We start from the raw sequence: 25,914 nt of genomic DNA on the forward strand, positions 1-25,914 counted from the left end.
TAGTTCATCTCTATTGTTGCAGTAGACTCTGGTATCTTATATCTCCAGCTACAGAATAAAATAAAGCAAATTGGGCCGGGCATCCTAAACCAAAACCTTCCACTTTTAGCCCTAGCTTTTTAAAATACACAAAATGTTTCATCTGTTCTTGTCACACATGACTGATGCCCCAAACTGCATAGAGAAACCAATTTACTTTGTGGAATACTTACTGACATTGGGATTGAAGTAATCTGTTAAGGTCACAAGGTTATGTAATAAGCGAATGCTGTAACACAACCTCTTTCTTCGCAACTCTAGCAACAAATGACACATCTTTTCTTGGAAAGTTCTTATCATGCAGGTTAAATGACAAGTCATTTGCTGGAGTGTCCCTTAAAAGATGATTTGCTGTGTTATGAGTTTCAGGAACGATACCTACCTCCCCCAACACTCTGTCCGGCAGCATGGAAAGCCTCCTTCATGCTTCGCTGTCATATGTGACTTAAACTCGCGCCAACCCATGTGGGCTCTTAAAGGCACCGCTACTCAATTCAGGCTCCTCACGTCCAGATGCTGGGTTTTCTCTATAAAACCCCTATACATCTGTAGATATAGTGAAGAAAAAAATTAGTTGATCCCCTGCATATTTTGTACATTTGCCCATTGACAGACATGATCAGTCTATAATTTTAATGTGAGAGACAGAATAACAACCAAAAAATCCAGAATAACGCATTTCAAATAAGTCATGAATTGATTTGCGTTTTACTGTGAAATAAGTATTTGGCCCCTTTGCAAAATATGACTTAGTACTTGATGGAAAACCCTTGTTGGCAATCTAAAAGTTCAGATGCTTCTTGTAGTTGGCCACCAGGTTTGCACATATCTCAGGAGGTATTTGGTCCCACTCCTCTATGCAGGTCCTCTCCAAGTCATTAAGGTGTCGGGGCTGACATTTGGCAACTCGAACCTTCAGTTCCCCCCACAGATTTTCTATGGCATTAAGGTCTGGAGACTGGCTAGCTCACTCCAGGACCTTAATTGTTACATGTATAAAACACACCTGGGAGCCAGACATCTTGCTGATTGGTAGGGGATCAAATACTTATTTCACTTAGATGTAAAATGCAAATCAATTTATAACTTATTTGAAATACGTTATTCTGTTTTTTTGTTGTTATTCTGTCTCTCACTGTTCAAATAAACCTACCTTTAAAATTATAGACGTACAAAATCAGCAGGGAATCAAATATTTTTTTCCTTCACTGTAGGTGCTCAGTTGTATTGTAGTACTTCTCAGTATAACTTGGCATGTTATTTTTCCCTAATTTCTCCTGTGGCCTGACCTTACCTTCCTGACTTGGTTCCTGTCACCTGCGTACTTGTCTGCTCCCGTTTCCTCTGTGGTCGACTTCCCAGTTACAACTTTGGCGTGTATTACCCGTTCACTACTAGTCTCTGCTGCTTGACCTCTGTTGCTTAAATTTTGGCCTGTATTTGTCCCTAAATTTTGGTTTGTCCTTTGTGCTCCTATTGATGGCTCCAGCCATAGGACACCACAAGAGCCTGTCACATTGAGCATAAGAAATGTCCATATTGACACCAGTGAGGGCCAAAATATTAAATAATTATTAAATATGAAGAGGTTCATTCCAAGGAATTATAAAGTAAGAAAGGGGGCCAAGGAAGGAAGGCTCTCAGAAGCGATCCCGCGGCTCCCCTGATTGTTTTGAATTTATATCCAGGCATTGCAGCAACACCTTCTGAGCTTCTAATGTTAAGAGGATGCAATTCCGTGACATGCCTGGCACGTCAATTGTCATCAAGGGGTTGACACGTATAGCTTGGAAGAAAGACGAGACATGTGAGATATGATAGAAACACTTAAATTGAAAAAGGAAATCAACACTATAACGGAGGATAGTATATTTAAAAAAATTGAAAACTACCACAACAAAAAGACATAGTCTTAAATTAGAAGGCAAAGGTTAAAAACTAATATCAGGAAATATTACTTTATTAAGAGGGTAGTGGATGCATGGAATTGCATTACAGGAGAAATGGTGGATGTTAATAACAGTGAATACGTTTAAGCATAAAGGGGATAGGCAAAAGTCTAGGCTTCACCAGGGACTAAGGAAAGTATTCTGAACTTGGGCAGACTAGATCGGCTGAATGATTCTTATCTGTTTAAACAGTCCTATTTAAATCATAAGGTTTTAAAAGGAGAAATCATACTCTCAGCAGCATTCCACAGAGCTGAAGACACCCAAATATGCAGGTAAATCATATTTTTCTGGGACTGTGCCATATAAAATCAAGTTTGACACTGAAGGGAGGTCAAATACTTAAGATAATTTGAATCTTCTTGATGTGAATGTGCAGTATAAAAGTGCTGTAGCGCATAATGTTTGCATTAAAACCTGGTATTAAAATGTAATATTGAGATTTTGATGTTAACCCAAGATCTGAGATATTACTTACATCACCTTCAGGTGAGTGGGACAGTAAGATAAGCAGTTCCCAAACTGGTCCAAGCAACACTAATAGAACAAGCCTCTTTCAAGGTCATACACAGAAAGGTTGTGAAGGTAAAGATATGTATGGCCAGAAAGAGGTAGGGCCTGGGAGAGTATAAACTCAGTTGGGTACTTGCAGTAATTAACAAAATAATAAAAGGACACAGTAACTTATGTGCCAGACACTAAGAAATGACATAGAGATAATCCAGTTTCAGTATCCCATGTGGTGAGGGCCAGAGTTTGCCTACCCTAGGCAACCATGGGAGGAGGAGAGAGGATCTTAAATGTACAGTTTACTGTCCCTGGCACCTCCTCTAAAGAAGAATGCATACTGTGAGTAATGAAAAAAATAATAGAAAAATAAAACTGATGTGGAAACTGCAGCCACTGTCCTCCTCTGTGGTCTAACAAATATTGGTGCTGATTGGCTGTTTGAACCTGTCATTCAGTGGCAGAAAGGTAATCTCATTGAAATCAATGGGAACATTTTTTGTACATGCACATGGGGGTCTTAAAATAACTCCATCCCGCAGCCAGCAACGCATTTACCTTTTGTGCTGTCCTAGGTCAACCTAGGGCAGTACTTGCAGCCGCCCCCTCCGCAGCCAGCATCTTCATGGTCTTAAACTGCACTTTAAAGCATTGTGCGTGTTTAATTTAATGTCACTGTATGCAGCATTCCCTACCAGTATATCACGCACATGGAGATGCGCTCGACCAAATACATCTCATGTACAGAAAATAGTGGGGGGTGGGGTAAAGGACTAATGCGTATGGGTGACACCACAAAAATGTAAAGGGACCAAACAGCTACCATATGCATTACAGTTAAAGAGCTAGCTTATTTTGGAAAAAAAATATCTTGCTAGGTCTATTTAGTCTTTTGACTGCCATAAACTCTCAGGTTATAATAAATGATACAGTTCTGTACTAATAAAACTATAAATCAAATCGTGTTATTTTGTGCATGGTCTAAAACTTGCATGCTTATTAATTTATTGCATTACTGATGGCAAGGTCAGAGGATGTGGCCAAACTCATTGTCAAAGTGGTTTTAAAAACCATAAAAGTTTGTGAATCACAGCACCAAAAGTGCATCGCCTGAGTAGTCAACTCAGGAGAACACGAGGGAATATTTCGGCAATCGCTTTGACTTGCAGATGCAGAATTCCAGCAATTTGTAAGGATCAGGAAGAGGTGCTTGAATGCATTGTAGTTTGCAGGTTTTCAACCTCATTCATCAACCGAAAAACTAAAAATTAAAGGGGTACTGACAAAATAATACTTGGGATCCTTTGATTAAGTCCTTATTAAAAATGTGGTAGTCATGGTACAGTTAACCTCGTGTGTTTTAAGCAAGAGCCTATTATAAAGCAGTCTTGTATGCAAAACGGTGTCAATGGCCTTTCCTGCATATTTTAAATGTGAACCTAAATAAAAAAAATTCATTTATTTTGTCTGTTTATTTATGTTGTCTGTGCTCCTGACACAGTTTGTACCGAAGATGCAGTTGACTTCCCTAACCAAGGGATTAGTGGATAAAACCCTTGATCTTTTGACATATTGACTTGTGCCTGTGGTCATCTGTGTCTCCTGTCCGCATGGTTTTTACATAGAGTAACATTTAAAGGCATGCACCAGGGAATAGCATTGGGAGTTGCTCGAAAGTTAAGTAGTACACAGCATAATGGTATATACAATGACAATAAACATAAGGATAATGTACAATTGGATCATTAAAAAACTGAAAAACAGCTGACATTATATTACAGTTGATGTAGAAGGTTTGACCATTTGTCGCCAACAGCCTTTACTTTAGTCCTTCTGATATAACAGGTTAAACCTTACATGGTCCTTGGCCTTGTCAGAAGCTCATTTTAAACTCATGCTTACCTCATCCATGTTTAGATCCCATCACTCAAGCAACCTCTACCAGGGGCATCTTTCACATAGAAACACCTATCTTAAAAGAAACACTTTTGTTTGAATTTAAATGATGTAAAATTAGCATAATTTCATTGAAACTTAAAACCATATTCAGTGCTCTAATGCTAATAATAACTTTGCCCCTTCCCTTTATTGGCAGTGTTTAAGTGTTAGTAAAGGTTGATAAACTGCTTGCAGTTAATTTATTTTATAATAAGGGGCTCAGAAGCCATTGGCCTGGAAGTGTGTCAGATGTTCTTGGTTTTGTAGGGTAAACATTCTTTTGTAAGAAACGATATTACAACCATTTGATTCATGGACACAGTTCAAGACATTTATTAATTGGCATGATTTCCAGCGTGGTCAGCCAGTTAGTACAATTAATATCACTGAGTCAAAAGAACATAGATCTTGGTTCCTAAAAACCAATTGCACATTTAATTTCAGTTTCCAAAGCTTTCCTGGATAGATGGTTAGCACAAATAAGGCATGGACCATGAGTTGGTGCTTCTGTCCCCCTTCCACCATCATTGACTATTATCAGTCATGCAGTTTGAGGGAGGCAATTGATTAGTTCCAATTCACCCTGAGCCATTTAGGACTTAGACAGTAGAATTAATGTCTTTGGAAGGGACGCAGTATATATTTGGCCCAAAAGCCCAAGGTGTAGACTACCATAGTAACCTCGAAAGATTAGGGATAGTCTGGAATGGTCCCTGATCACAAAAGGGGAATACATTGATGTCTATTTCTCTATTTCCATTTCTCTATAATCTGTAATCAATAATACATAACCTGTCCTGTTTTCTGTGCTTTTATTAATAGCTATTTTATTTATTGATGATCAACCTCCTAAAGATTTGCAAACTATACATTTGTAAGAGCAGCAAGTAGTGGGATAATATTTTACTGGCACAGCAAGGGCAGGTCAATGCCTAATACTTTACATTAAAGGAACAGGTTTTTTTTTATCATATCTGTAAAGCAACATATACACCCCTTCTTCTCATCAACAAGAGAAAATGCCTTCATTGCCTTCAAGGACATGACCTCGGCATAGCACTTTTACTGCTGCTGGCAAATTGTTAATAAGGCAGCAAAGCAAGCACATGGACGTAGTTAATACAGAAGAATTTCAAAAAAGAACATCGTATTGTAAAAGTAGCCCCTTTGGCATTAGAGTGGTTAATGAAAAATAATCGAATGCGTCTTTCTGTGCCTACAAGAACAGAACATTGAGAACTTGAGTTCTTAAGAGAGTTAATGAGTCTATCTGTCTTACAGTGGATAACAGCGGATGGCCCAAGCTGTTTGATGCTATCCAGAGCTCGCGTGGCAACCGTGCGATGCTAGAGGAACAGTCCCATAAATGTGGTAAGTGAAATCTGCACTGAGATAGGCTGACAGAGTGTGTGATAATGCTAAGTATGAAAGGTGGACGCTGCCACCGTGACACACTATATAATTTTATAGATCCAAGAGCTCTTGATTCTTAAACGTTTTATAAAACTTAAAAAGGGTATTTTGGCAGAAACTTAATTCAACTGCCCATGTTCACTTGAATTTGTTCCAGTATATTTACTGTTTTTCTAAAACCCACATTGAAGTGTGTTAACTTGCTGATATCTTTTCATGATATGCTGTAATATTAAATTTTAGTCTGTAGCTTTTACGCATAAAAATAAATAAATATATATATATATATATATATATATATATATATATAAACTGTCTTATTGCCAAAACCAGCACAACATTGTTTATTAACAAGCAACCTTAACCTTAATGAGCTGTTTACAGCCCCCTTCGCACAAAACCATTTAGATCTGGTAAACATTGATTTTCATTGTATTCATAACTGCACCTTAACTTGCTAATCAAATTATGTCAGAATTTCATTAATTCAAAAAAATCCTCAGATTACCCTAATACAAGCAGTGTCCCTGAAATGAATGGAACAAAACACTCAAAAGGTATAAAAACACAAAAGCGTGCATTTCTTTGTTCTCAGTAACGGTTCCGCTAATGGATGAAAAAGCTAGAGCATTTGTGTTATGTATTTAAAAAAGGCAACAACATTTTGAAACAATAATATTTTAAGACCATTGACAAATTATTTTTCCCATTTATAATAAGTCCTCTGATTTTCTAGTTGAACATATCATATACTAGAGTTTAAACTTTACTTTGTAATCTACTCACAACACAAGAACATATAGGTCTATGATATTTGTTCACTCCAAATCTAACCTGCATTCTATTCTTTTAACTACTTGACAAAGATTGTCAAATTCACTCATTCACCTAAACCCAACAAATATTATATGAAAAAAGTACTTTGCTGAACTATACAATATATGGGAGTATGGAACAACTTGGCATTAATGTACTGCATATCATGCCATAATGCCCAAACATATGTCCTCAATGTGAATAACCCCCCAAACTAGACATTTAATGCAGAGAAATGTGGGAGAAAATATTTTTTTTTAAAGTTACCGTATTTGCTCGATTATAAGACGAGGTTTTTTTCAGAGCAAATGCTCTGAAAAATACCCCTCGTCTTCTAATCGGGGTCGTCTTCTAATCAGACCTCAAATAGAGTCTGATTAGGAGACTAAGATCCAGATCCCCCGCACCGCTGCAGGGGACCTGGATCCTCCTGTCTCACCCCCCCCCCCCCATCATACACACTTACCGGTGCTTCCTGCTGTATTGCCGGGGCAGCGGGTTGACGTCTACGCGATCCGCGTAGACAACGTCCGCTGCAGCCGGAAGGAGGTGTGGCTAGCAGCGGGGGTTGTCTGCGTCCGTCGCGTAGACCTTCCCCGACTGTCAGAGATCTCTGATCTCTGACAGCCGGGGAAAGTATACGCGACGGACGCATACAAACCCCCGCTGCCAACTCCACCTCCTTCCGGCTGCAGCAGAAGGCGACGTCAACCCGCTGCCCCGGCTGGAAGCACCGGTAAGAGAGGGCTGAGAGGGGAGAGAGGAGAGGAGAGGAGAGGGGAGGGGAGGGGAGGGGAGGGGGAGAGAGAGTGTGTGTGTGTGTTAGTTAAATGGGGGCATAGGGCATTTCTGGAGTGGCGTTAAGGGGGCATTTAATAGAGCACTCTGCCTCCTGAAATGCCTTATACCTCCCTATATGCCACTCTGCCCCATAATATGCCTTTTAACCCCCTAAATGCCAGAGTGGCATATAGGGGTATAAGGCATTTCTGGAGGCAGAGTGCTCTATACAATGCCTTTTAACTCCCTTAATGCCACTCTGCCTCCTGAAATGCCTTATACCTCCCTATATGCCACTCTGCCCCATAATATGCATTTTAACCCCCTAAATGCCAGAATGGGATATAGGGGTATAAGGCATTTCTGGAGGCAGAGTGGCATATAGGGGGTCAAAAGGCATACCATGGGGCACAGTGGCATATAGAGGGTTAAAAGGCATATCATGGGCCACAGTGCCATATTGGTGTGGCAAGCCTGGGGGCAGATGTGCATAACTGGGGGACAGGTTGGAAAATACAAGGAAATAAAAACAAAAAAAAATATTTTTCTCAATCATAGCTTTTATTAAAAAAAATAGTTTACATGAATTAACATTTACTGGTAAAACTTTTTTCCTTTAGGGTCGTCTTATATTCAGGCTTTTTCTTTTTTCCTAAGTTAATATTCAGATTTTGGGGGGTCGTCTTATAATCAGGGTCGTCTTATAATCGAGCAAATACGGTATTTCCCCCAAAAATATTGAATATGGAATTGGTATATTCAGTGACTGTATGTTATTTACAGCTGTACCAGTGAAACCAAATGGTCTTCAAGACTATGTGATCTTCTAGTATTAAACGAGGTATTAAAAAAATGGAATCACTCCAGGTATCAAAAATAGTCTAAAAACTCTCTCATATGTTTTTCTTTAATTATACAAAAGAAATTGTAGAATCCATTATAACTTCATTAAAATGATATATTAAACGAAGTTATGCGCACAATATCTGAAGTCATCTAGCATCCAAGACCAATGCAAAAGTTATCAGAAAGTAGATATAATCTTAACTTGTTTCTGGGCAGAGGCATAACTGCCAGTGGTCCCTCTGCTTTTCTTTCTTTCCGCGAGGTCCCTTTTTTCTAGGAGCTCAGGAATTTTAGTGAAAATGAGGGTACTGCAGCAATCTATAGTCCTAAAGGACACAATAACGTACATAAAAATATAACAAAATATAGCTGTAAATTAAAATAAATTTTAATTTACATAAATAGGTAATTAGGACACATGACTACTTAAATAGTCATCGTAAAGTCCTGTCCCATAGTCACATGGTCTCCCCAGGCCAAGTTGCGCCGTCAGGAGTTAAAGGGCCATGCGAGTGAGTCTAATAGAGTCGCTTGCATGGCCCTTTAACTCCCGACCAGGAACTTGGCCTGTCTCCCCGCTCCAAGAGTTAAAGATCTTTAACTCCTGATGGCGAACCTACGAATTTCCACTCCCGTTATCTACGCAGCATAACGGTTGATGCCAGAGGAGGCCCCTGCAATGCGGTGTAGATAAGGTAGGCAAGATGGGGAAGGGACCAGGGAGATTAGTAAACGAAGAAAAAGATTCTTTGTGTTGTGTGTCTTCGTATTCATTATCAAATAAATACATATATTGACTGAAAATGTTGCTGTGGGGAATAGGGGAACACATATGTCTCTAACCTACATTTTTCGCTGTTTTTTTTCCCATGAACCAACATATTTTTCAATCCTTTTCAGAACTGGATGTTTTCCCAGAAAACTGCACATGTTGGCGACGCATGATAAACTGTTCAAATCAGGAGCTGCGCTCAGTGCCCTTTGTGTCTTCCAACGTGACCATTCTGTAAGTATACTTCATTTCTTGGGGCTATCAGTTTCTACTTCTTTTAAATCCTACTACTAAAGCCAGATAAGTTGGAACAGGCTTCCTGGACCTTATCAGCCTAGCAGGAGGTCCTGAAAGCTAATGCACCTCTACATTTATTTTCTGTTTTGGCCCAGTAAAATGTATCTCCTGCAACCAAAAACCAGTACTATGGGACCCTATAGCTTTTACTGGCTGAGCTATTATCATCATCTTAGGGTAAGGCACCAGTACCGTGTGATGGAGCAGAAAGATGGTGGTTCTTTGAAACAGCAGAACTGAAAAAATACAAGAGCACATTTTCATATTAATTCCATGGAAAGACGAGGAAGGCAAAACAAACCATGATTCATTTATTAGGAGTAATATGAGAAATGTATACAGCCATGTTAGCCTATATGGAAAAATCTGTTCAGCCTACGACAAGTTATCATGAGATTTTGCTTGCTTGTGATAAACATCACATTAAGTGAGTGCTTTTTAAAATTAGAATAGCCTGAGGAATAACTAATTTCCTTCCATGTTTTCTAATTAGAGGTTGTTCATCATAATCACTTTTTTTTTTTTTTTAAATCTGAAACATTGTTGAAAAAGTCATTAAAGAAACCCACAAACAGCCACCTGCGCACACAGAGCCCAGCTTCTGAATACACTTAAAGGCTATAGCTCCATGAATGTTGAAGAAATCTATAATGCAGGATTCACACATGGGATGTGATTTGATAACTAGTCACAAGCCAAGTGACTAAAGTCCACTTACCCATCATTGCATAATCTGTATTTCCATCTCTGTGGTTGTGTACAATTTGTTAGCACCATGGACAGGAACAGACACAACCACCTGAACTCAAGTTGGGTATACAATGTTTTCACTCACATTTAGCTCTGTGTCCCGTAATCAATGTCCAGACACAACCTGAAATGTTAAAGGTGTTGTTCCACTACAAAAATTCATCCAGAATTTAAGATGTATATGATATGTGTACAATTTACAGAGATTATGTTTGGAACAAAAATAAATCTAATAAACAAACACAAATATTGAAGATATCAGTAAGCTAGGCTGCAAAAGTGATCCTTTCGTAGAAATATAAAAATATGAATAAAATGCATTACTATTCAAAGACATTGCTTGTGTGAATGAATTACATATCAAAACATTGACTGATGTATCATACATTTCATCAGAAACATTTAAAGAACACATTGAATCCATGTTTAATTCTTGAGTATTCAACATTATCATTTGAAACAATGACAGAGATGAATAACAGTATCATATATTCTTTAAGTCCCTCTGGCCAGAATTTTCTCTGTGTTATAACAAATGTTTTCTGTCCCTTCTCCCTATTATAGTTCGCAAAGCAATCAACAATATCAAAGCTGTTATGTACTAGGCTTGATATCCCTAAGGCATCTAAATATGAAGAAAAAAGTATATTCATGTGGAGGTTGATGTATAGAGAAAGTGAACAAGAGGTTTAGCACATTTTAATAAATGCTAATTACATTGTTGCAGTTGCTTTTTAGATGTCATGGACATGTCCCTGATCAATGACATAGGCTCGTAATTTACAGTATGGATAGAGAATTCAGCTAAATTCTGCATTGCAGCTTCAATGTATACACAGGGAACACCCCCAACAAGGTCAATGTGCGTTTGTCTTCCAATTGTCTTTATATACGCTTCCAACTTTCCCCTTTTTTTGTGAAGATCCTGACAACAAGAATTATGTCCCAGATACTGTTGGTCCCTTGGTACTGCTGGCATTCTTTTGCATGCAGCATCCAAGCTTTGGACTGAGATACATCTTGTTATCATTTTGCTCATTCACCCTAATATCCAGAGATTAGGAGTAAATACACAAGATACAGGGGTCAACCCTGACCATTCCCAGGTATGACCACGTAGAGCTGCATCAATGAGCCATGCAGAGACTATAGTACTGTAATGATAAACAAATGTACCAATAGAGGAAACATAATTAATTTGCCAGAGATAAATACAGAATTATTAACATGACATAAAATAATTATTATTACACTCTTAACACTACTAATTATGAATTAAATGGAATAAAATTAAGCTGGTAGGGTTTTTTTCTAATTACAGTGCCTTTTTAAATGCGTTGAAATCAAAAGAACATGTTATTTCAGGCTTAATGTTTTCAAGGGACCATACTGGTGGCAAATGGTAAACAGGGGCAGAATTCTCAAGCAGGGGACTGTCTATACTGGACTGTTACACCCGTTTTCCTACCACAAACACCCCAGTGGCCAAATGGAGAATTGCACTGAAAATGCAGCTTGCAGCCTTTCTTACAATGCCTTCTTCCAAACTACGGCCAAAAATGTAAAAGTTTAAGCTTTTAGATCTTTTCTCTGCATTTATTATCTGAATGACTTTATGTAAATGCTATTATTATAATCCATGTAATTTGTTGTGCGCGACATGAACAATTTTATGTCAGACCATATGGAACCCTGTATAAACACATCATTAAGGAAATAATTCATTTTGAATAGTCTTTTAATGTTTCTTTTATTATATTAATCAGTTTGCTATCATATGTACCATTAAACACCACATACATATTTGCCCTAACCTAGGACATCATTTAACAATGAGATTGGTATCCTATGCTAATAGACTATACAACAGCAATAGGGTCCTTATTGGCTACACCGTGTTAATGGCACTGTAAATATTAGCATATTCCTCCTACCAAAACCAAATTATATATAATGATGAAACTGCCTGTATGAAATTATAAATACAATAAATAGGATTTTTAACTTTTATTTTATTTTTAGTGCCAAAGTGTATTTATTGATGAATGTTTTTTTAACAACAAAGCCAAAATGAATGAGGCCAGTTTATAAATATAAAAATTAATATAATATACTAATTGCTATAAAGCTGAAACAACTCATAAAACAAATAATGGGGTTAATTCTTTCACTGTGGAACCCTGAAACATAGCATAGAGAAAGTGCAGGGAAGCTCCGCCATTTTGCAGAAGTTGCCCGGAGGCCAGAATAATGAAGACAGATTCACTGTGTTTCATGGTGATTCACGGTGTTTCTGCAACTCTCTTTCTTAGCAAATATATCTGCATTATTCTGGCCTCTCTGTGTACTTTCGCAAAAGGGAGACATGGCTTCAAATTCAGTATCAGGTTAGGGTTACTCCTAGAGTACTTTAATGATGTCATGGATGCTAAACTGTCCCTTTAATACATTTATTATTTTCTTGTAAGGTTTAATGTAAGGTTTATTGGTTTCAATAGTAAATTACATGGTTCTTTTCATAGTAAACTGCTTCTTGAATCTCATATGTAAATAGGAGAAAAACAACCCGAATTCCACGTGTGAAAATGTAATAATAAATAATAATAAATACTCCCCCAAAAAAGCAGCTTCCAATAACACTCTTCCTCAGGATGTTTAACAACACAATATGACAACCATGGAGCGCATATAAATGGGGAGAAAAGAAACAACAATAATGGTGTAGTATGAACACACAGATGAAAAATAAAAAAGGGGGTGTAAGATCCACTCACAAACACGCTGGATAAAGCAAGCTCATCAGAGGTTCAGTCGAATATCAGCAGAATTTAATGGCTTCTAAAATCTATAAAAACAAGGAGACCAAAAATGGTGCAATATCATCACAGAACAAGAATAGGGAGGTCTGGATACACTTACAGTTGGAAGAGGCACAACTATACATAAATAGTGTGCAAAAACGCAATGTAAACCAAAATCAGTCCCAAATTCGTTGTTCTAGTGGTAAGGAAACTCTCTCTACGCGTTTCGCCAGTAGTCCGCTGGCTTCTTCAGGAGAAAAAGTCAAGTGGATTGATGTGTGTAGTCAGTGAGAATAACGCGTAGAGAGAGTTTCCTTACCACTACAACAACGAATTTGGGACTGATTTTGGTTTACATTGCGTTTTTGCACACTATTTATGTATAGTTGTGCCTCTTCCAACTGTAGGTGTATCCAGACCTCCCTATTCTTGTTCTGTGATGATATTGCACCATTTTTGATCTCCTTGTTTTAATAGATTTTAGAAGCCATTAAATTCTGCTGATATTCGACTGAACCTCTGATGAGCTTGCTTCATCCAACGTGTTTGTGAGTGGATCTTACACCCCCTTTTTTATTTTTCATCTGTGTGTTCATACTACACCATTATTGTTGTTTCTTTTCTCCCCATTTATATGTGCTCCATGGTTGTCATATTGAATCTCATATGTGAAAGGCGAAAGCATGACGCTTGACCCAAATAAATACTAAAGGTGGATGGATACTCAACATAGTTTTTCTTTTTGTGAATCATGTTAAAGCATTTTTTATATAATATCAAATTAGCAAAGTAATATTTAATGAACTACTTGACTACTCAACTATTTAAAAAGGTACACCTACAAATCAATGTCTGTGTTCTGTAAAACCGTGAATCTTTACATGAAAATATGTTTTATTACTTAACAATACATTAAGTAGGGTGTAAACCTCAGCCATTTTTCATTTGCATATGGATCAGATATGCAATTTTGTTTTCTATTTCCAATGTGTAGTAGAGGTATAGAGTAAATCAGTGATGGAGATCACATCAATGAATTATAAAGTCTAAAGCACAACAGTCGCACCCAATCATGCAGTTGAATGCTTTTATTTGTGTACTGTTGGAGGGGTGATTTTAATTCATAAACGTGCTTCTATATGGAGTCTTTTTTATTCTTTTGTTACTTTCTGTTTAGGGATCTGAAGGAAAATAAAATCAGATTTCTAGCTGATGGTGGATTCAACTTATATTGGAATCTAGAGAAGCTGTAAGTACATAAATATAGTGAGTGCTTGGGGCATTTTATTGTCTACCAACACAGTAATGCATTTCATTCATTCGCAACACTGTGGATGATTCTTTAATTTCATGTTTTTTCCAGCTTTCTTCAGAGCAACAAACTTCGCTCCATCTCACGTTTGGCTTTTTCAGGCCTTTTTAGACTCAAGACACTGTGAGTACAAGGCAATATGGTTTGGATTGGCAGGATTTACTGAATTTACTGAATTCCGTCATAAAGAGAACCATTAGCTGCCTCCAGTCATGTCTCTGGGTATATATTGGGTCATACCATTGCCTGTCTTATCACTGGAGTGAACTCCACATTTAAACTCTTAATACTTAATAGGTTTTTTTTCTTTCACCTCCTCTTTATCTCTCTTAAATCTTCATAGCATATTTATTTTACTGGGGTGGGAATCAGAAACTGGAAATTGTTACCCAAAATACCACGGTATAATACATTCTAAACATGCTGAAAAATTTTAAAAGCATGTTAATGTAACAAATAGACTATTTCACTTGAGGAGAAGCTTAAAGGAAGAAATATTTTTTATCCTGGGCATCTGCAGGAGGAGAACTCGGTTTTTCCTGTTCCTTGCCTCTTGGACAGGGCAAATACTTTGCACCCAATGTAAATTTTTGTGGCTGTCCATTGAAGTTCTAATCCTTTTTAGGTCATAAAGGTTGTCTCATTCATTATGATTTCCTATTCTTAATTTAGCTAAGGATAGCTGAACAACTTTTTTGTGTAAGTGAAGTCACTTTCCATTCGCTGTTGATAAAGCTGAAACAGGCAAGAAAATAAAAAAGGGAAATTTAAGAACCATTTAGTCAGCCCATTTTTTTAATGTAAAGTCTCAAACCTTAGTCGGTCCTTGGTTTTGCAGGATAGCTGTATGCCTCTCCCATGCATGTTTAAGTTCCCTAACTGTAATAGCCTCTGCTGGGGGCTGGTTAACATATTTACCACCATCTCAGTAAGATGGTAAAACTTTCTCACATTACATCTAAGCCTCTAACCCTCTAATTTGAGATTGTGGCCTATTATTGTAACATTCTCCTCCTTTTAAATAAATTTCCCTTTTGTACTTTGTTAAAGCACTTTATGTATTTGTGTGTTTCGTTTATCACATCTCCTCTCTCTTCTCTCCTCCAAGTTATGTATATTAAGATCTTGTAGTCTTTCCTGATCATTTTTATCCAGCAAACTGTTCACCCTTTTAGTAGCCCTCTTCTGAACAGGTCTCCAGAATTGTACATAATACTCTAGGCAAGGTCTTACCAGAGATATGTAAAGTAGCCTAATCACTGTCCTTTTCCCTGCTACTAATGCCTCTAGCTATACAACTCAGCCCCCTGCTTATTTTTTTCCCCTGCTTACCTTTAAGTCCTGTCACTAACAGAACAGTGCCCCAAATGCTATATTATCTCTTTGGATTTTGAAATGTATTATATTACATTTATTGCCATTAAACTGCAGCAGCTTCTTTCTTTTTTTTTTTCCTTCACCTTCCTTTGCAAAAACGGAACAGAAGTATTTATTGAGGCAGCCTCCTTTTGTTTGTCTTCAGTCCAATTATTTGTGTTTACAGTTGTTTACTCTATGTAATAATGTGTTTTGTCTCATCTAATAATCCATTTTGTATCCCTAAGCTTAGTTTATGTTTGCTCTCAAATACGTCATATATGTTATAAATGCTACCATCTTCTCCTACTAAACATGTAATACTCCTGGGGAACACCACAGTGATTCCCTTTTTCTTGTAGTCTTACTAACAAGTAGACTTGGGCACCAGGGGGCTCTTCGCGTGCGTCTTCGTGCTCGTCTTCGGGAAAAAAAAAATCTTCATATTCCGCGAATATTCACCTGTTCCTGTCTTCTCTTTGGGCGAATATTCATGGACATTCTTCGTGTTCGGTTTTTCTTCGTTTTTTTTCCGGTTAAGGGGTTAATACGGGGTTAACGCGTACCGCAGCAGCTCTGGCGCCAGGAGTTTAAATGTCCGTATGAGCAACTCTATTGGTTGTCAGCAGGGGGCTCGTCTGCCAATGGTTGATGGCAGACGAGCCCCCTGCTGGCGACCAATAGGGTCTCCCGTACAGACTGTTAAACTCCTGGTGCCGTAACATGTCCGGCAGATACCACTGGTCTCCCTGTTCCATCATTTATTAACTGATAGAACAGGGAGACCAGTGGGATCTGCCGGGTAAGTTGCTGCATTAGGGTTTTAAAAGTCTGTACGACCGACTCTGTAGGTCGCTCGTACAGACTTTTAGGCTCCTGGTGCTGTAACTTGTCCTGCAGATCCCCCTGGTCTCCCTGTTCTATGAGTTAAATGTCCGTACAAGCGACTTATTCCACTTCCGTGAACTGCCGCGATGCCAAGGTAAGTTAGAAGGGGAAGGGACCGGGGAGAGTGGTAGACGAAGACGATCACGAAGATCTTCGTGGTGTGTGTCTTCGTCTTCGCCTACGTTTTACCGCCGCTGTCTTCTCTTCGGCGTGTCTTCAGAACGAACACGAAAACGCACTCTTCGTGTTCGTTTTCACGTTCGCCCGAAGACGAATGCACAAGTCTACTAACAAGTTTAATGCCTTTAGCAGCATATATCTTAAATATATCAATTACTGCTGGACTCTATCCAATGGTGCCCAGGCCATCAAAGACTGACCTACATATCTGCTAGCGGATTGCACTGTGCAGTGCAAATAAACCTCTGTCCGTATATTAAACCACACTGATTGATGATCAGACAGAGTGGGAGACATTTAACACAGCCTGAATGCCACACCTTAGTATCAGGAATATTTGCATCAGTCCTTTTCACTTGCCTGAGAAACCATTGAGCACAGCATTTAAATAAACCACAATGTTTACAAAGTGGAAAAACACGGCTATTGAGACATTTTTAACAATTTTAATTACCATACCTTATTGAATTTGGCAAATGATGACAGCTTGTAGCCCACCTGGCCTGGCTAAATGACCATGTCTGGTGAAAATGCTGTGTTTTATCTTATTTGTCGAAAATGAATGTACTACGATTTGTGTAGGAACTGGCGGATTTCCTTAATGAAGTTAATATCTGTAACCCAACAGATATTAGTTTGCAAAGTCATATACATAAATTGTATTTTTCAGGTTTCTTAGTCACAATCGGATCACATCGCTGAAGATCGGAGTGTTCAAAGACCTTCACTCTCTGGAATGGTTGTAAGTCTCCCAGTTACCCTTACTGACCCAACGATAAAGCTTGAACATATATTTATTATTGCATCCTTTGCAGTCGTGGCCAAAAGTTTTGAGACTGACACAAGTATTGTTCTTCACAAAGTTTGCTGCTTTAGCATTTTTAGATATTTTTGTCAGTTGTTACTGTGGTATACTGAAGTATAATTACAAGCATTTCATGAGTGTCAAATGCTTTTATTCACAATTACATTAAGTTTATGCAAAGAGTCAATATTTGCAGTGTTGACCCTTCTTTTTCAAGACCTCTGCAATCCGCCCCGACAAGCTGTCAATTAACTTCTGATGGCAGTCCATTCTTGCATAATCAATGATTGTAGTTTGTCAGAATTTGTGGGTTTTTGTTTGTCCACCGGCCTCTTGAGGATTGACCACAAGTTCTCAATGGGATTAAGATCTGGGGATTTTCCTGGCTATGGACCCAAAATTTCAATGTTTTGTTCCCCGAGCCACTTATCAGTTATCAGTTTTGCCTTATGGCATGGTGCTCCATCATGCTGGAAAGGGCATTGTTACTCACCAAACTGTTCTTTGATGGTTGTGAGGAGTTGCTCTTGAAGAATGTGTAGGTACCATTCTTTATTCATGGCTGTGTTCAGGCACAATTGTGAGTGAGCCCACTCCCTTGGCTGAGAAGCAACCTCACACATGAACGGTCTCAGGATACTTTACTGTTAGCATGACACAGGGCTCACCACGTAGCGCTCACCTTGTGCCCCAAACAATCGGAAAGGGGATTCATCAGAAAAAATGACTTTACCCCAGTCCTCAGCAGTCCAATCCCTTTTGCAGAATATGCAGTCTGTCCCAGATGTTTTTCCTGGAGAGAAGTGGCTTCTGTGCTGCCCTTCTTGACACCAGGCCATCCTCCAAAAGTCTTCACCTTACTGTGCGTGCAGATGCACTCACACCTGCCCGCTGCTATTCCTGCGCAAGCTCTACACTGGTGACGCCCCCATCCCGCAGCTGAATCAACTTTAGGAGATGGTCCTGGCGATTGCTGGACTTTTTTGAGTGCCCTGACGCATTCTTCACAACAATTAAACCTCTCTCCTTAAAGTTCTGGATGATCCGATAAATGGTTGATTTAGGTGCAATCTTACTAACAGTAATATCCTTGCCTGGGAAGCCCCTTTTGTGCAAAGCAATGATGACAGCATGTGTTTCCTTGCAGGTAACCATGGTTAACAGAGGAAGAACAATGACTTCAAACACCACTCTCCTTATAAAGCTTCCAGTCTCTCACTTGTGTTAATGAGAGAATCACTGACATGATGTCAGTTGGTCCTTTTGGAGCAGGGCTGAAATGCAGTGGAAATAATTTTTTGGGGATTAAATTCATTTTCAAGGCAAAGAGGGACTTGCAATTCATCTGATCACTCTTCATAACATTCTGGTGTATATGCAAATTGTCATCATCTAAACTGAGGCAGCAGACTTTTTGAAAATTAATATTTGTGTAATTCTCAAAACTTTTGGCCACAACTGTGTATATTATACCTCAACATCAGGTTGAAAACCGAACCAAAATGTGTGTATTGATTTAAGTTAGAGTATTTGTATAAGCTTACATCTTGACACTGGTGTCTTAATGCAGTGACCATTATAATTCCTTTCTTAACAGGAGGTCCACAGATCACCCCTAGAAAATTTTATTATGCCCCTATCAACTTTAAAATGCCAAGAATGAAGATCAGACTTAACAATGCTTTGGGTTTTAATGAATGCTGTAAGACTGAGGTCCTCAATCTAGACTTTGAAGAATTAAAATAGAGGTCTGACTATGAGACTAAGATCCAGATCCCCCGCAGCGCTGCAGGGGACCTGGATCCTCCTGTCTGGTAACCTCCGCTGCTGGTTCTTCTGACTCCCTGGTGTGTAGTCAGGGCAGCGGGTAGACGTCTACGCGATTCGTGTAGGCAACTTCCACTGCAGCCGGAAGGAGGTGCCCTTAGCAGCGGGGGGCGTCCACAGTACTTTAACTTTTCCACTAAATGATTTCTGGGCCTTGAATATTTTGTCCCCTGAAGTCACTACATATTCAGGAGGGCGTTTTATCTCTGGATAAGTAAAAATGAAATAGTTCCTACTGTAAATGAAGTGCCAGGAAACAGATGATCAAACACCCACACAGGACAGGCTCTGCCACACCAACACCCAAACACACACACACCAGGACAGGCTCTGCCGCACTGACACCCAATCGCACACACCAGGACAGGCTCTGACACACCAACACCCAAACACACACACCAGGACAGGCTCTGCCACACCGACACCCAAACACACACACCAGGACAGGCTCTGCCACACCAACACCCAAACACACACACACACACCAGGACAGTCTGCCACACAGACACCCAATGGCCGTGCCTCAGCTCTTCGTCCAACATCTTAAAAGGAGTGGGACGAAGAGCTGAGGCACGGCCATTGTGTGGAGCGGTGCGTACACGCTGGCCGTTTTAATTTCATTAGGCGCTGGTGGCCGCTTTGAATGTTGGTCTGCCGGCACACGGACCGGCCCCGGTACCCTGGTGCGCCAGTCCGACCCTGCGGCATGGAATAGGCACGCTGGCTGCTTTAAAATAATTAAGTGGCCTGCGGAGGCGGTCTTACGGCCGCTTTAAAACTCGCTGTGCTGGCACTTGGACCAGGGGCGTACCTAGAGTATTTGGCACCTGGGGCAAATAGGTGTATGTGGCACCCCCCCACACACACAATCTAATCAAGAATCTGTGTGCTGTGCTAGACAAACAAGTCCGATCCATGGAGGCCCCACCTCGCAACTTACAGGACTCAGTGGATCTGCGGCTATCGTTTTGGTACCAGATACCACTGCTTACCTTCAGAGGTCTAGTGGGGTCTAGGCCTTGAAGGGTCAGGGCTGTTTTGGTGGCAAAGGGGGGACCTACACAATATTAGGCAGGTGGTCATAATGCTATGGCTGACCGGTATATATATATATATCTATATCTAGATATAGATAGATATAGATATATATATATATATATAGAGAGAGAGAGAGAGATATGTCTATTCCCTAACTATTAGAGTGATCTTACACTAATGTCACTTTGCAACACAGAAAGAAAGCTAAGAAGTATGTTATATGGAAATCAATAAAGCAGTCAAATTTGGTTATTTTTTTTTAATCTTTCAGATTTATTTTACTTGCTCTGTTTGTTATGCATCATCTATGTACACAGATTGACAAAAACACAAATAATCTTATTTAGTTAATCTTGGAAGCACATTAAATAACTGAAATGTAGTGTAGCATGACTTGGTATATAAAACGGTACGTCACCATCTTAGTATTTATATCATTAATAATAGATACAGGCTTATGTGCTGTTTTTTCATGATTTATGAAGATTACACATGTTAGGGGAGGTGTACAAGTTTAAGTCAAGACAAGTTTGCTGAACCGTTGGATTCTCTTGCAACTTGCAGGCTAGCTCTCAAAATCAGGTTCAAACATGTGAACTATTCTATAACACGTTATTGCAGCTGCCTAAGTGCAGGCTACGGAGGGGGGCATTGTCTAGGGGAGAAGTGAACAGTTTCTAGAGGATGTGGCTGCTTTCTTTACACTAAGGCACTATGAAACAAACATACGAAACAAAGGTGCTATCAGGGGAGGGCCCACAATAGGTTGCAGTTGTCTCTTGGCGTGCTCTGATTTAAACATTTTACTGCCTAGAACTTTTTCTTTTGTTTCACTTGCTATTCTACATACAGCCTCTAGGTAATCTAGAAGAGCCATGGCATTAGAAAACATTTACATCATGGCTAGACCCTTTCTGTGTTCAATTAACAATTATTCCCAGCCTGTAAATTGACAAGTCTGAATAATGCACATTGAGCATCTACTGAATGTGTTTTTGGCTACTTGGATGGACTTGGATTGAATGTTGCCAACCTTCCTCTGGTTGATATGACTTTACTGAGTCATTGTTTTTGATCCCAAACTATAGATTGATTGCCATTCTGGTGCAAAGCAAAAAAAAAATAGAGCCAATGGTTACAGATGCTCCTTATGCACTTACCGGTATAGTATATCGGTTATAAACAGGGCCATTGTGCTTTAGAAATGTGTCATCTTATGTTTGGTACTTTACCTGCTTCTGACATTTTGTATTCAAGTTTTTTTCCTCCCAAAGTTTTATACATTTTTTATATTTTATATATATATTATTTACACATATTCTAAAGAAGTCTAAGAAAAAAATTGGAGATTATGAGTGACGATATATTATCAAAAAGATATATAACATGTTTTTATGTATTTGCTTCATCCTCTTTTTTTTGTCTTTTAGGATTTTAGATAATAACAAAGTAGCCAAAATTGTTCCTGGGTCGTTCTCTGGTCTGGAGTCTCTATACTTCCTGTAAGTGTTCTGTGCCATGCCAAGAAGCCCTATGCCTATAAATACAATGGCTGCTGTGGCATTCTTATCAATAAAAATGTTACTTATTTCCAGGTACATGCTAAACAATTCAATTCGTGAAATCCCCAAAAATTCCATCTGCACAGAAATACCTCATCTTAACTGGCTGTGAGTAATTATCGTGGGAATGTAACGTTAACATAACAGTACATATTGTGTGAGCTCTATTGCATCTAAATTATTTTCTGAGCATTAACATATTTGCTGTAGAGAAACATGAGGGAGCAGTATATATTGGCCTAGGCCAACTAGGTTTAGGGCAGCACATCTACAGTGGTGTAGCCCCTCCTCAGCAGAACTGGGAAAGATGGCCTTGTTGGGCCATCAGGCTCCTCTATGCGTCACATAGGGAGATCAGAGATCATATCTGTAACCAACTCAGGTACACTATGGAGGCTCTACGTGGATAATGGTGTAAACTACAGCCAACAGAGGAGAGGCAGCTAGGGCATCAGATTTAAGTGCACCACTGCTCTCTCACACTAGATTATAAGAGAGACCAGACACTCTCCACACACACAGATTATTGATTTTATTACACTAGGTCAGTGATGGCGAACGCGTGGCACGCGTGCCGCTGTTGGCACGCCGAGCTGTCTCTGTAGTCACGGCGTCGGCTCCCACGCAGGGCCGGCCTTTGGGGTGTGCGACTTGTGCGACCGCACAGGGCGCCACACTCCAGGGGGCGCCGCCGCGGGGTCCGACGCCGCCGCTCATCAGGGGGGTGCCAACTTGCGGCACCCGGCACCCCTCCAGAGACGGACAGTAATGTCCGCCGCTGGAGGAGCAGACTCGCAAGGGAGCGGTATCGAAGGTCTTTAACAGATCTCTGGCTCCCTTGAGTGATTTTAAGCTGGGTTGAACCCGTCTTAAAATCACTCAAGGGAGCCGGAGGTCTGTTAAAGACCTCCGATACCGCTTAGTGATGTCCGGATCATGAACGAATCGTTCATTTGATCCGGTTCTTTTTAGTGATCCGGATGAATCGGTTCAGTAGACTGAACGATTCATTTGTCTGTGAATCATTCAGCTGTAACCTGATCCTAGAGCTGTGAGTCATCTGCAGAGCACTCAGACACAGACTCTGGGGTCAGGTTACAGCTCATTAATTCACAGAGGAACGATGACTCATAGAGTCAGAGACTCGTTCAATGATTCGAATGATCCGAAGACTCAAATGATCCGAAGACTCGAATGATTCAATGATTTAAATGATTCCAATCTTACAGGGATCCGGATCTTACAAGGATCCGAATCTTACAGAGAATATTACTGATACCATACTTTTATAAATAAATACATTAATAATGTTCATACTGCCCCCAGGATTTGGATTCCCCTAAGTTTGCCCCCCCTTTACCTATAAGTGCACCTACAGTTAACTTTATTAAATTAATTAAATTAACCCTCAGTCATCAGCATAAAATTAACCCTTATACCCCATCAACCATAACCCCCTGAAATTAACCGTAAAGATCCCATTAACCATAACAGCCCCTGAAATTAACCCTAAAGACCCCATTAACCATAATGGCCCCTGAAATTAACCCTAAATACTCCATTAACCATAACTGCCCCTAAATTAATTGCATGTACTCCAGATAAATTATCTAATAAATTGGTATGTTTGATGGGGTCTTTAGTGTTAATTTAGGGACAGTTATGCTTAATGGGGTGTTTAGGGTTAATTTAGGGGCAGTTATGCTTAATGGGGTCTTTAGTGTTAATTTAGGGGCAGTTATGCTTAATGAGGTGTTTAGGGTTAATTTGGGGGCAGTTATGCTTAATGGGGTCTTTAGTGTTAATTTAGGGGCAGTTATGCTTAATGGGGTGTTTAGGGTTAATTTGGGGGCAGTTATGCTTAATGGGGTGTTAAGGGTTAATTTTAGGGGCAGTCATGGTTGATGGGGTGTTAAGGGTTAATTTTAGGGGCAGACATGGTTGGTGGGGTGTTTAGGGTTAATTTAATGGTGAGGGTTAATTTAATTAATTTAATAAAGTTAGCTTAAGGTGCAGTTGCAGGTAAAGGGGAATGTAAATCCTGGGGGCAGTGATTATTAATGTATTATTTATAACAGTATGGTAATATTATCTGACTGATTCGAATCCCAATGAAGGCAGAGTCGTTAAAAAGATCCGGATCTTACAGTGATCCGGATCACTGTAAGATCCGGATCCCTGTAAGATCCGAAGCTTTGAACGACTCTCTGCCTTCATTGACATCACTGGAGGCAGGGGGGAGGATTCATAATGAAAGGGGCGGGGCCAATCATTAGTGTGCCTGCACGGAGTTACTGGAAAACAGTAACTCCTGTGAGTCACACTGAGTGATCCGAAGATTCGGATCATGAATCGGATCATTTCAGTGAACGAATCGAAATGATCCGATTCACTTTAATGATCCGAACTTCCAATCACTAATACCGCTCCCTTGTGATCCGCGCGGCAACAGCTGCTGTGCGCCGGGGTTTGTTGTCAGATCCCGGCGCATAGCACTGAAGCCGCGCCCACCGCTGTCCGTGCCCTCTGACCCGGAAGAAGAGAGAAGAACTGAAGAAGAGGAGCGAAGAGGAGGAAAAGAAGCTGAAAGAAGAAAGGAAAGGTAGGAAAGCATTAAGTGAGAGTGGATTGGTATGTGTGTGGATTAGTATATATGTGTGGATGGGTATATGTGTGGATTAGTATATATGCGTGGATTGGTATATGTGTGGATTAGTATATATGTGTGGTTTGGTGTATATGTGTGGATTGGTGTATATGTGTGGATTGGTGTATATGTGTGGTTTGGTGTATATGTGTGGTTTGGTGTATATGTGTGGTTTGGTGTATATGTGTGGATTAGTATATATGTGTGGATTGGTGTATATGTGTGGATTAGTGTATATGTGTGGATTGGTGTATATGTGTGGATTGGTATATATGTGTGGTTTGGTGTATATGTGTGGATTGGTGTATATGTGTGGATTGGTGTATATGTGTGGTTTGGTATATATGTGTGGATTGGTGTATATGTGTGGATAAGTATGTGTGTGGATGAGTATGTGTGGATTGGTAAGTGTGTGAGAGTGATGGGTGTTATGCTGTACTATTTCCAATGTCTTTTTCATGATCTAATTATGCTCTAAAAGTACATCATAACTCCCATCACTCTATACTGTTCCATACAGTGGCAGATCTGGGAGGCAGAGGCCTTACACCCCCACCGCAGGACTCCTGAAAGGTAAGTGAACTTCAAAGAGGGAGAGGGTAGATAGTTAGGAGGGGGTAGATAGGGAGAAGGGAGTGAGACAGGGGAAAGGGGGTAGATAGGGAGAAGGGAGTGAGAAGGGGTAGATAGGGGAGAAGGGAGGGAGAAGGGGTAGATAGGGCAGAAGGGAGTGAGAAGGGGTGAGATAGGGCAATCATACTCCTATCATGCCAAGTCTGCGAGTACATCCTGGAATCTGGATATGCCTGGGCATGATAGGAATGTGATTGCTGTTCCGGCGCTCAGCTGTGAAGCGCGCACCACGGGAAGACGGACGCCTCCCGCTCCCACCGCAGATATTGGAAAGAGCTAATACTTAATTCTCTGTTGTTATTATTTAAGCTCAATAGTTTGCATCTCTTGTTTCCCACAGTCCTCTGAAATGTCCCCTGGGTCCCACTGCCTTTCCTAAAATAAACTCTTTCTATTAATATGTTATATTGATGCATACTGTTGTGTATAGTCATTTTGTACCGAAAAAACGTCCTCTCCATGTTTAATATGCAGTGTTGGCACTTTGAGGTCTGCAACTTGTTTTGATGCACAAAAATGGGCACTCAGGCCTAAAAACGTTCGCCATCACTCCACTAGGTTGTGATTTTATGTACATCATTATGTTTTTTGTGAGTAGTTCCAGAACAACAAATTAACTGGATGGCAGGAAGAGTGATTTTTAGAACAAATCAAAAGGTGACATGTATACACAAATAATTATGACACAAACTGGTTGTTTTATCACTGTATCAAGATCATTTTCCTGACTTTGCACTTGAGTCACTTTATTAACACTT

At 39.8% G+C, this 25,914-nt stretch overlaps 1 protein-coding gene across 1 annotated transcript in view; it reads left to right on the top strand.

The window, feature by feature from the left end:
* Nucleotides 1-25,914, top strand: part of LOC149287454 (relaxin receptor 1-like) — a 56,547-nt gene that overhangs the window by 10,655 nt on the left and 19,978 nt on the right. Inside the window, exons 3-9 of the mRNA XM_089492816.1 lie at nucleotides 5,715-5,804; nucleotides 9,189-9,294; nucleotides 14,086-14,157; nucleotides 14,272-14,343; nucleotides 17,315-17,386; nucleotides 21,745-21,816; nucleotides 21,910-21,984. Coding sequence (XP_089348942.1) covers nucleotides 5,715-5,804; nucleotides 9,189-9,294; nucleotides 14,086-14,157; nucleotides 14,272-14,343; nucleotides 17,315-17,386; nucleotides 21,745-21,816; nucleotides 21,910-21,984 — 559 coding nt within the window. The remainder of the gene's footprint in view (nucleotides 1-5,714; nucleotides 5,805-9,188; nucleotides 9,295-14,085; nucleotides 14,158-14,271; nucleotides 14,344-17,314; nucleotides 17,387-21,744; nucleotides 21,817-21,909; nucleotides 21,985-25,914) is intronic.

Source organism: Sceloporus occidentalis, unplaced genomic scaffold (genome assembly GCF_023333645.1).
Source record: "Sceloporus occidentalis isolate IW3139 unplaced genomic scaffold, rSceOcc1.0.p SCAF_60, whole genome shotgun sequence".
Taxonomy (NCBI): Eukaryota; Metazoa; Chordata; class Lepidosauria; order Squamata; family Phrynosomatidae; genus Sceloporus; species Sceloporus occidentalis.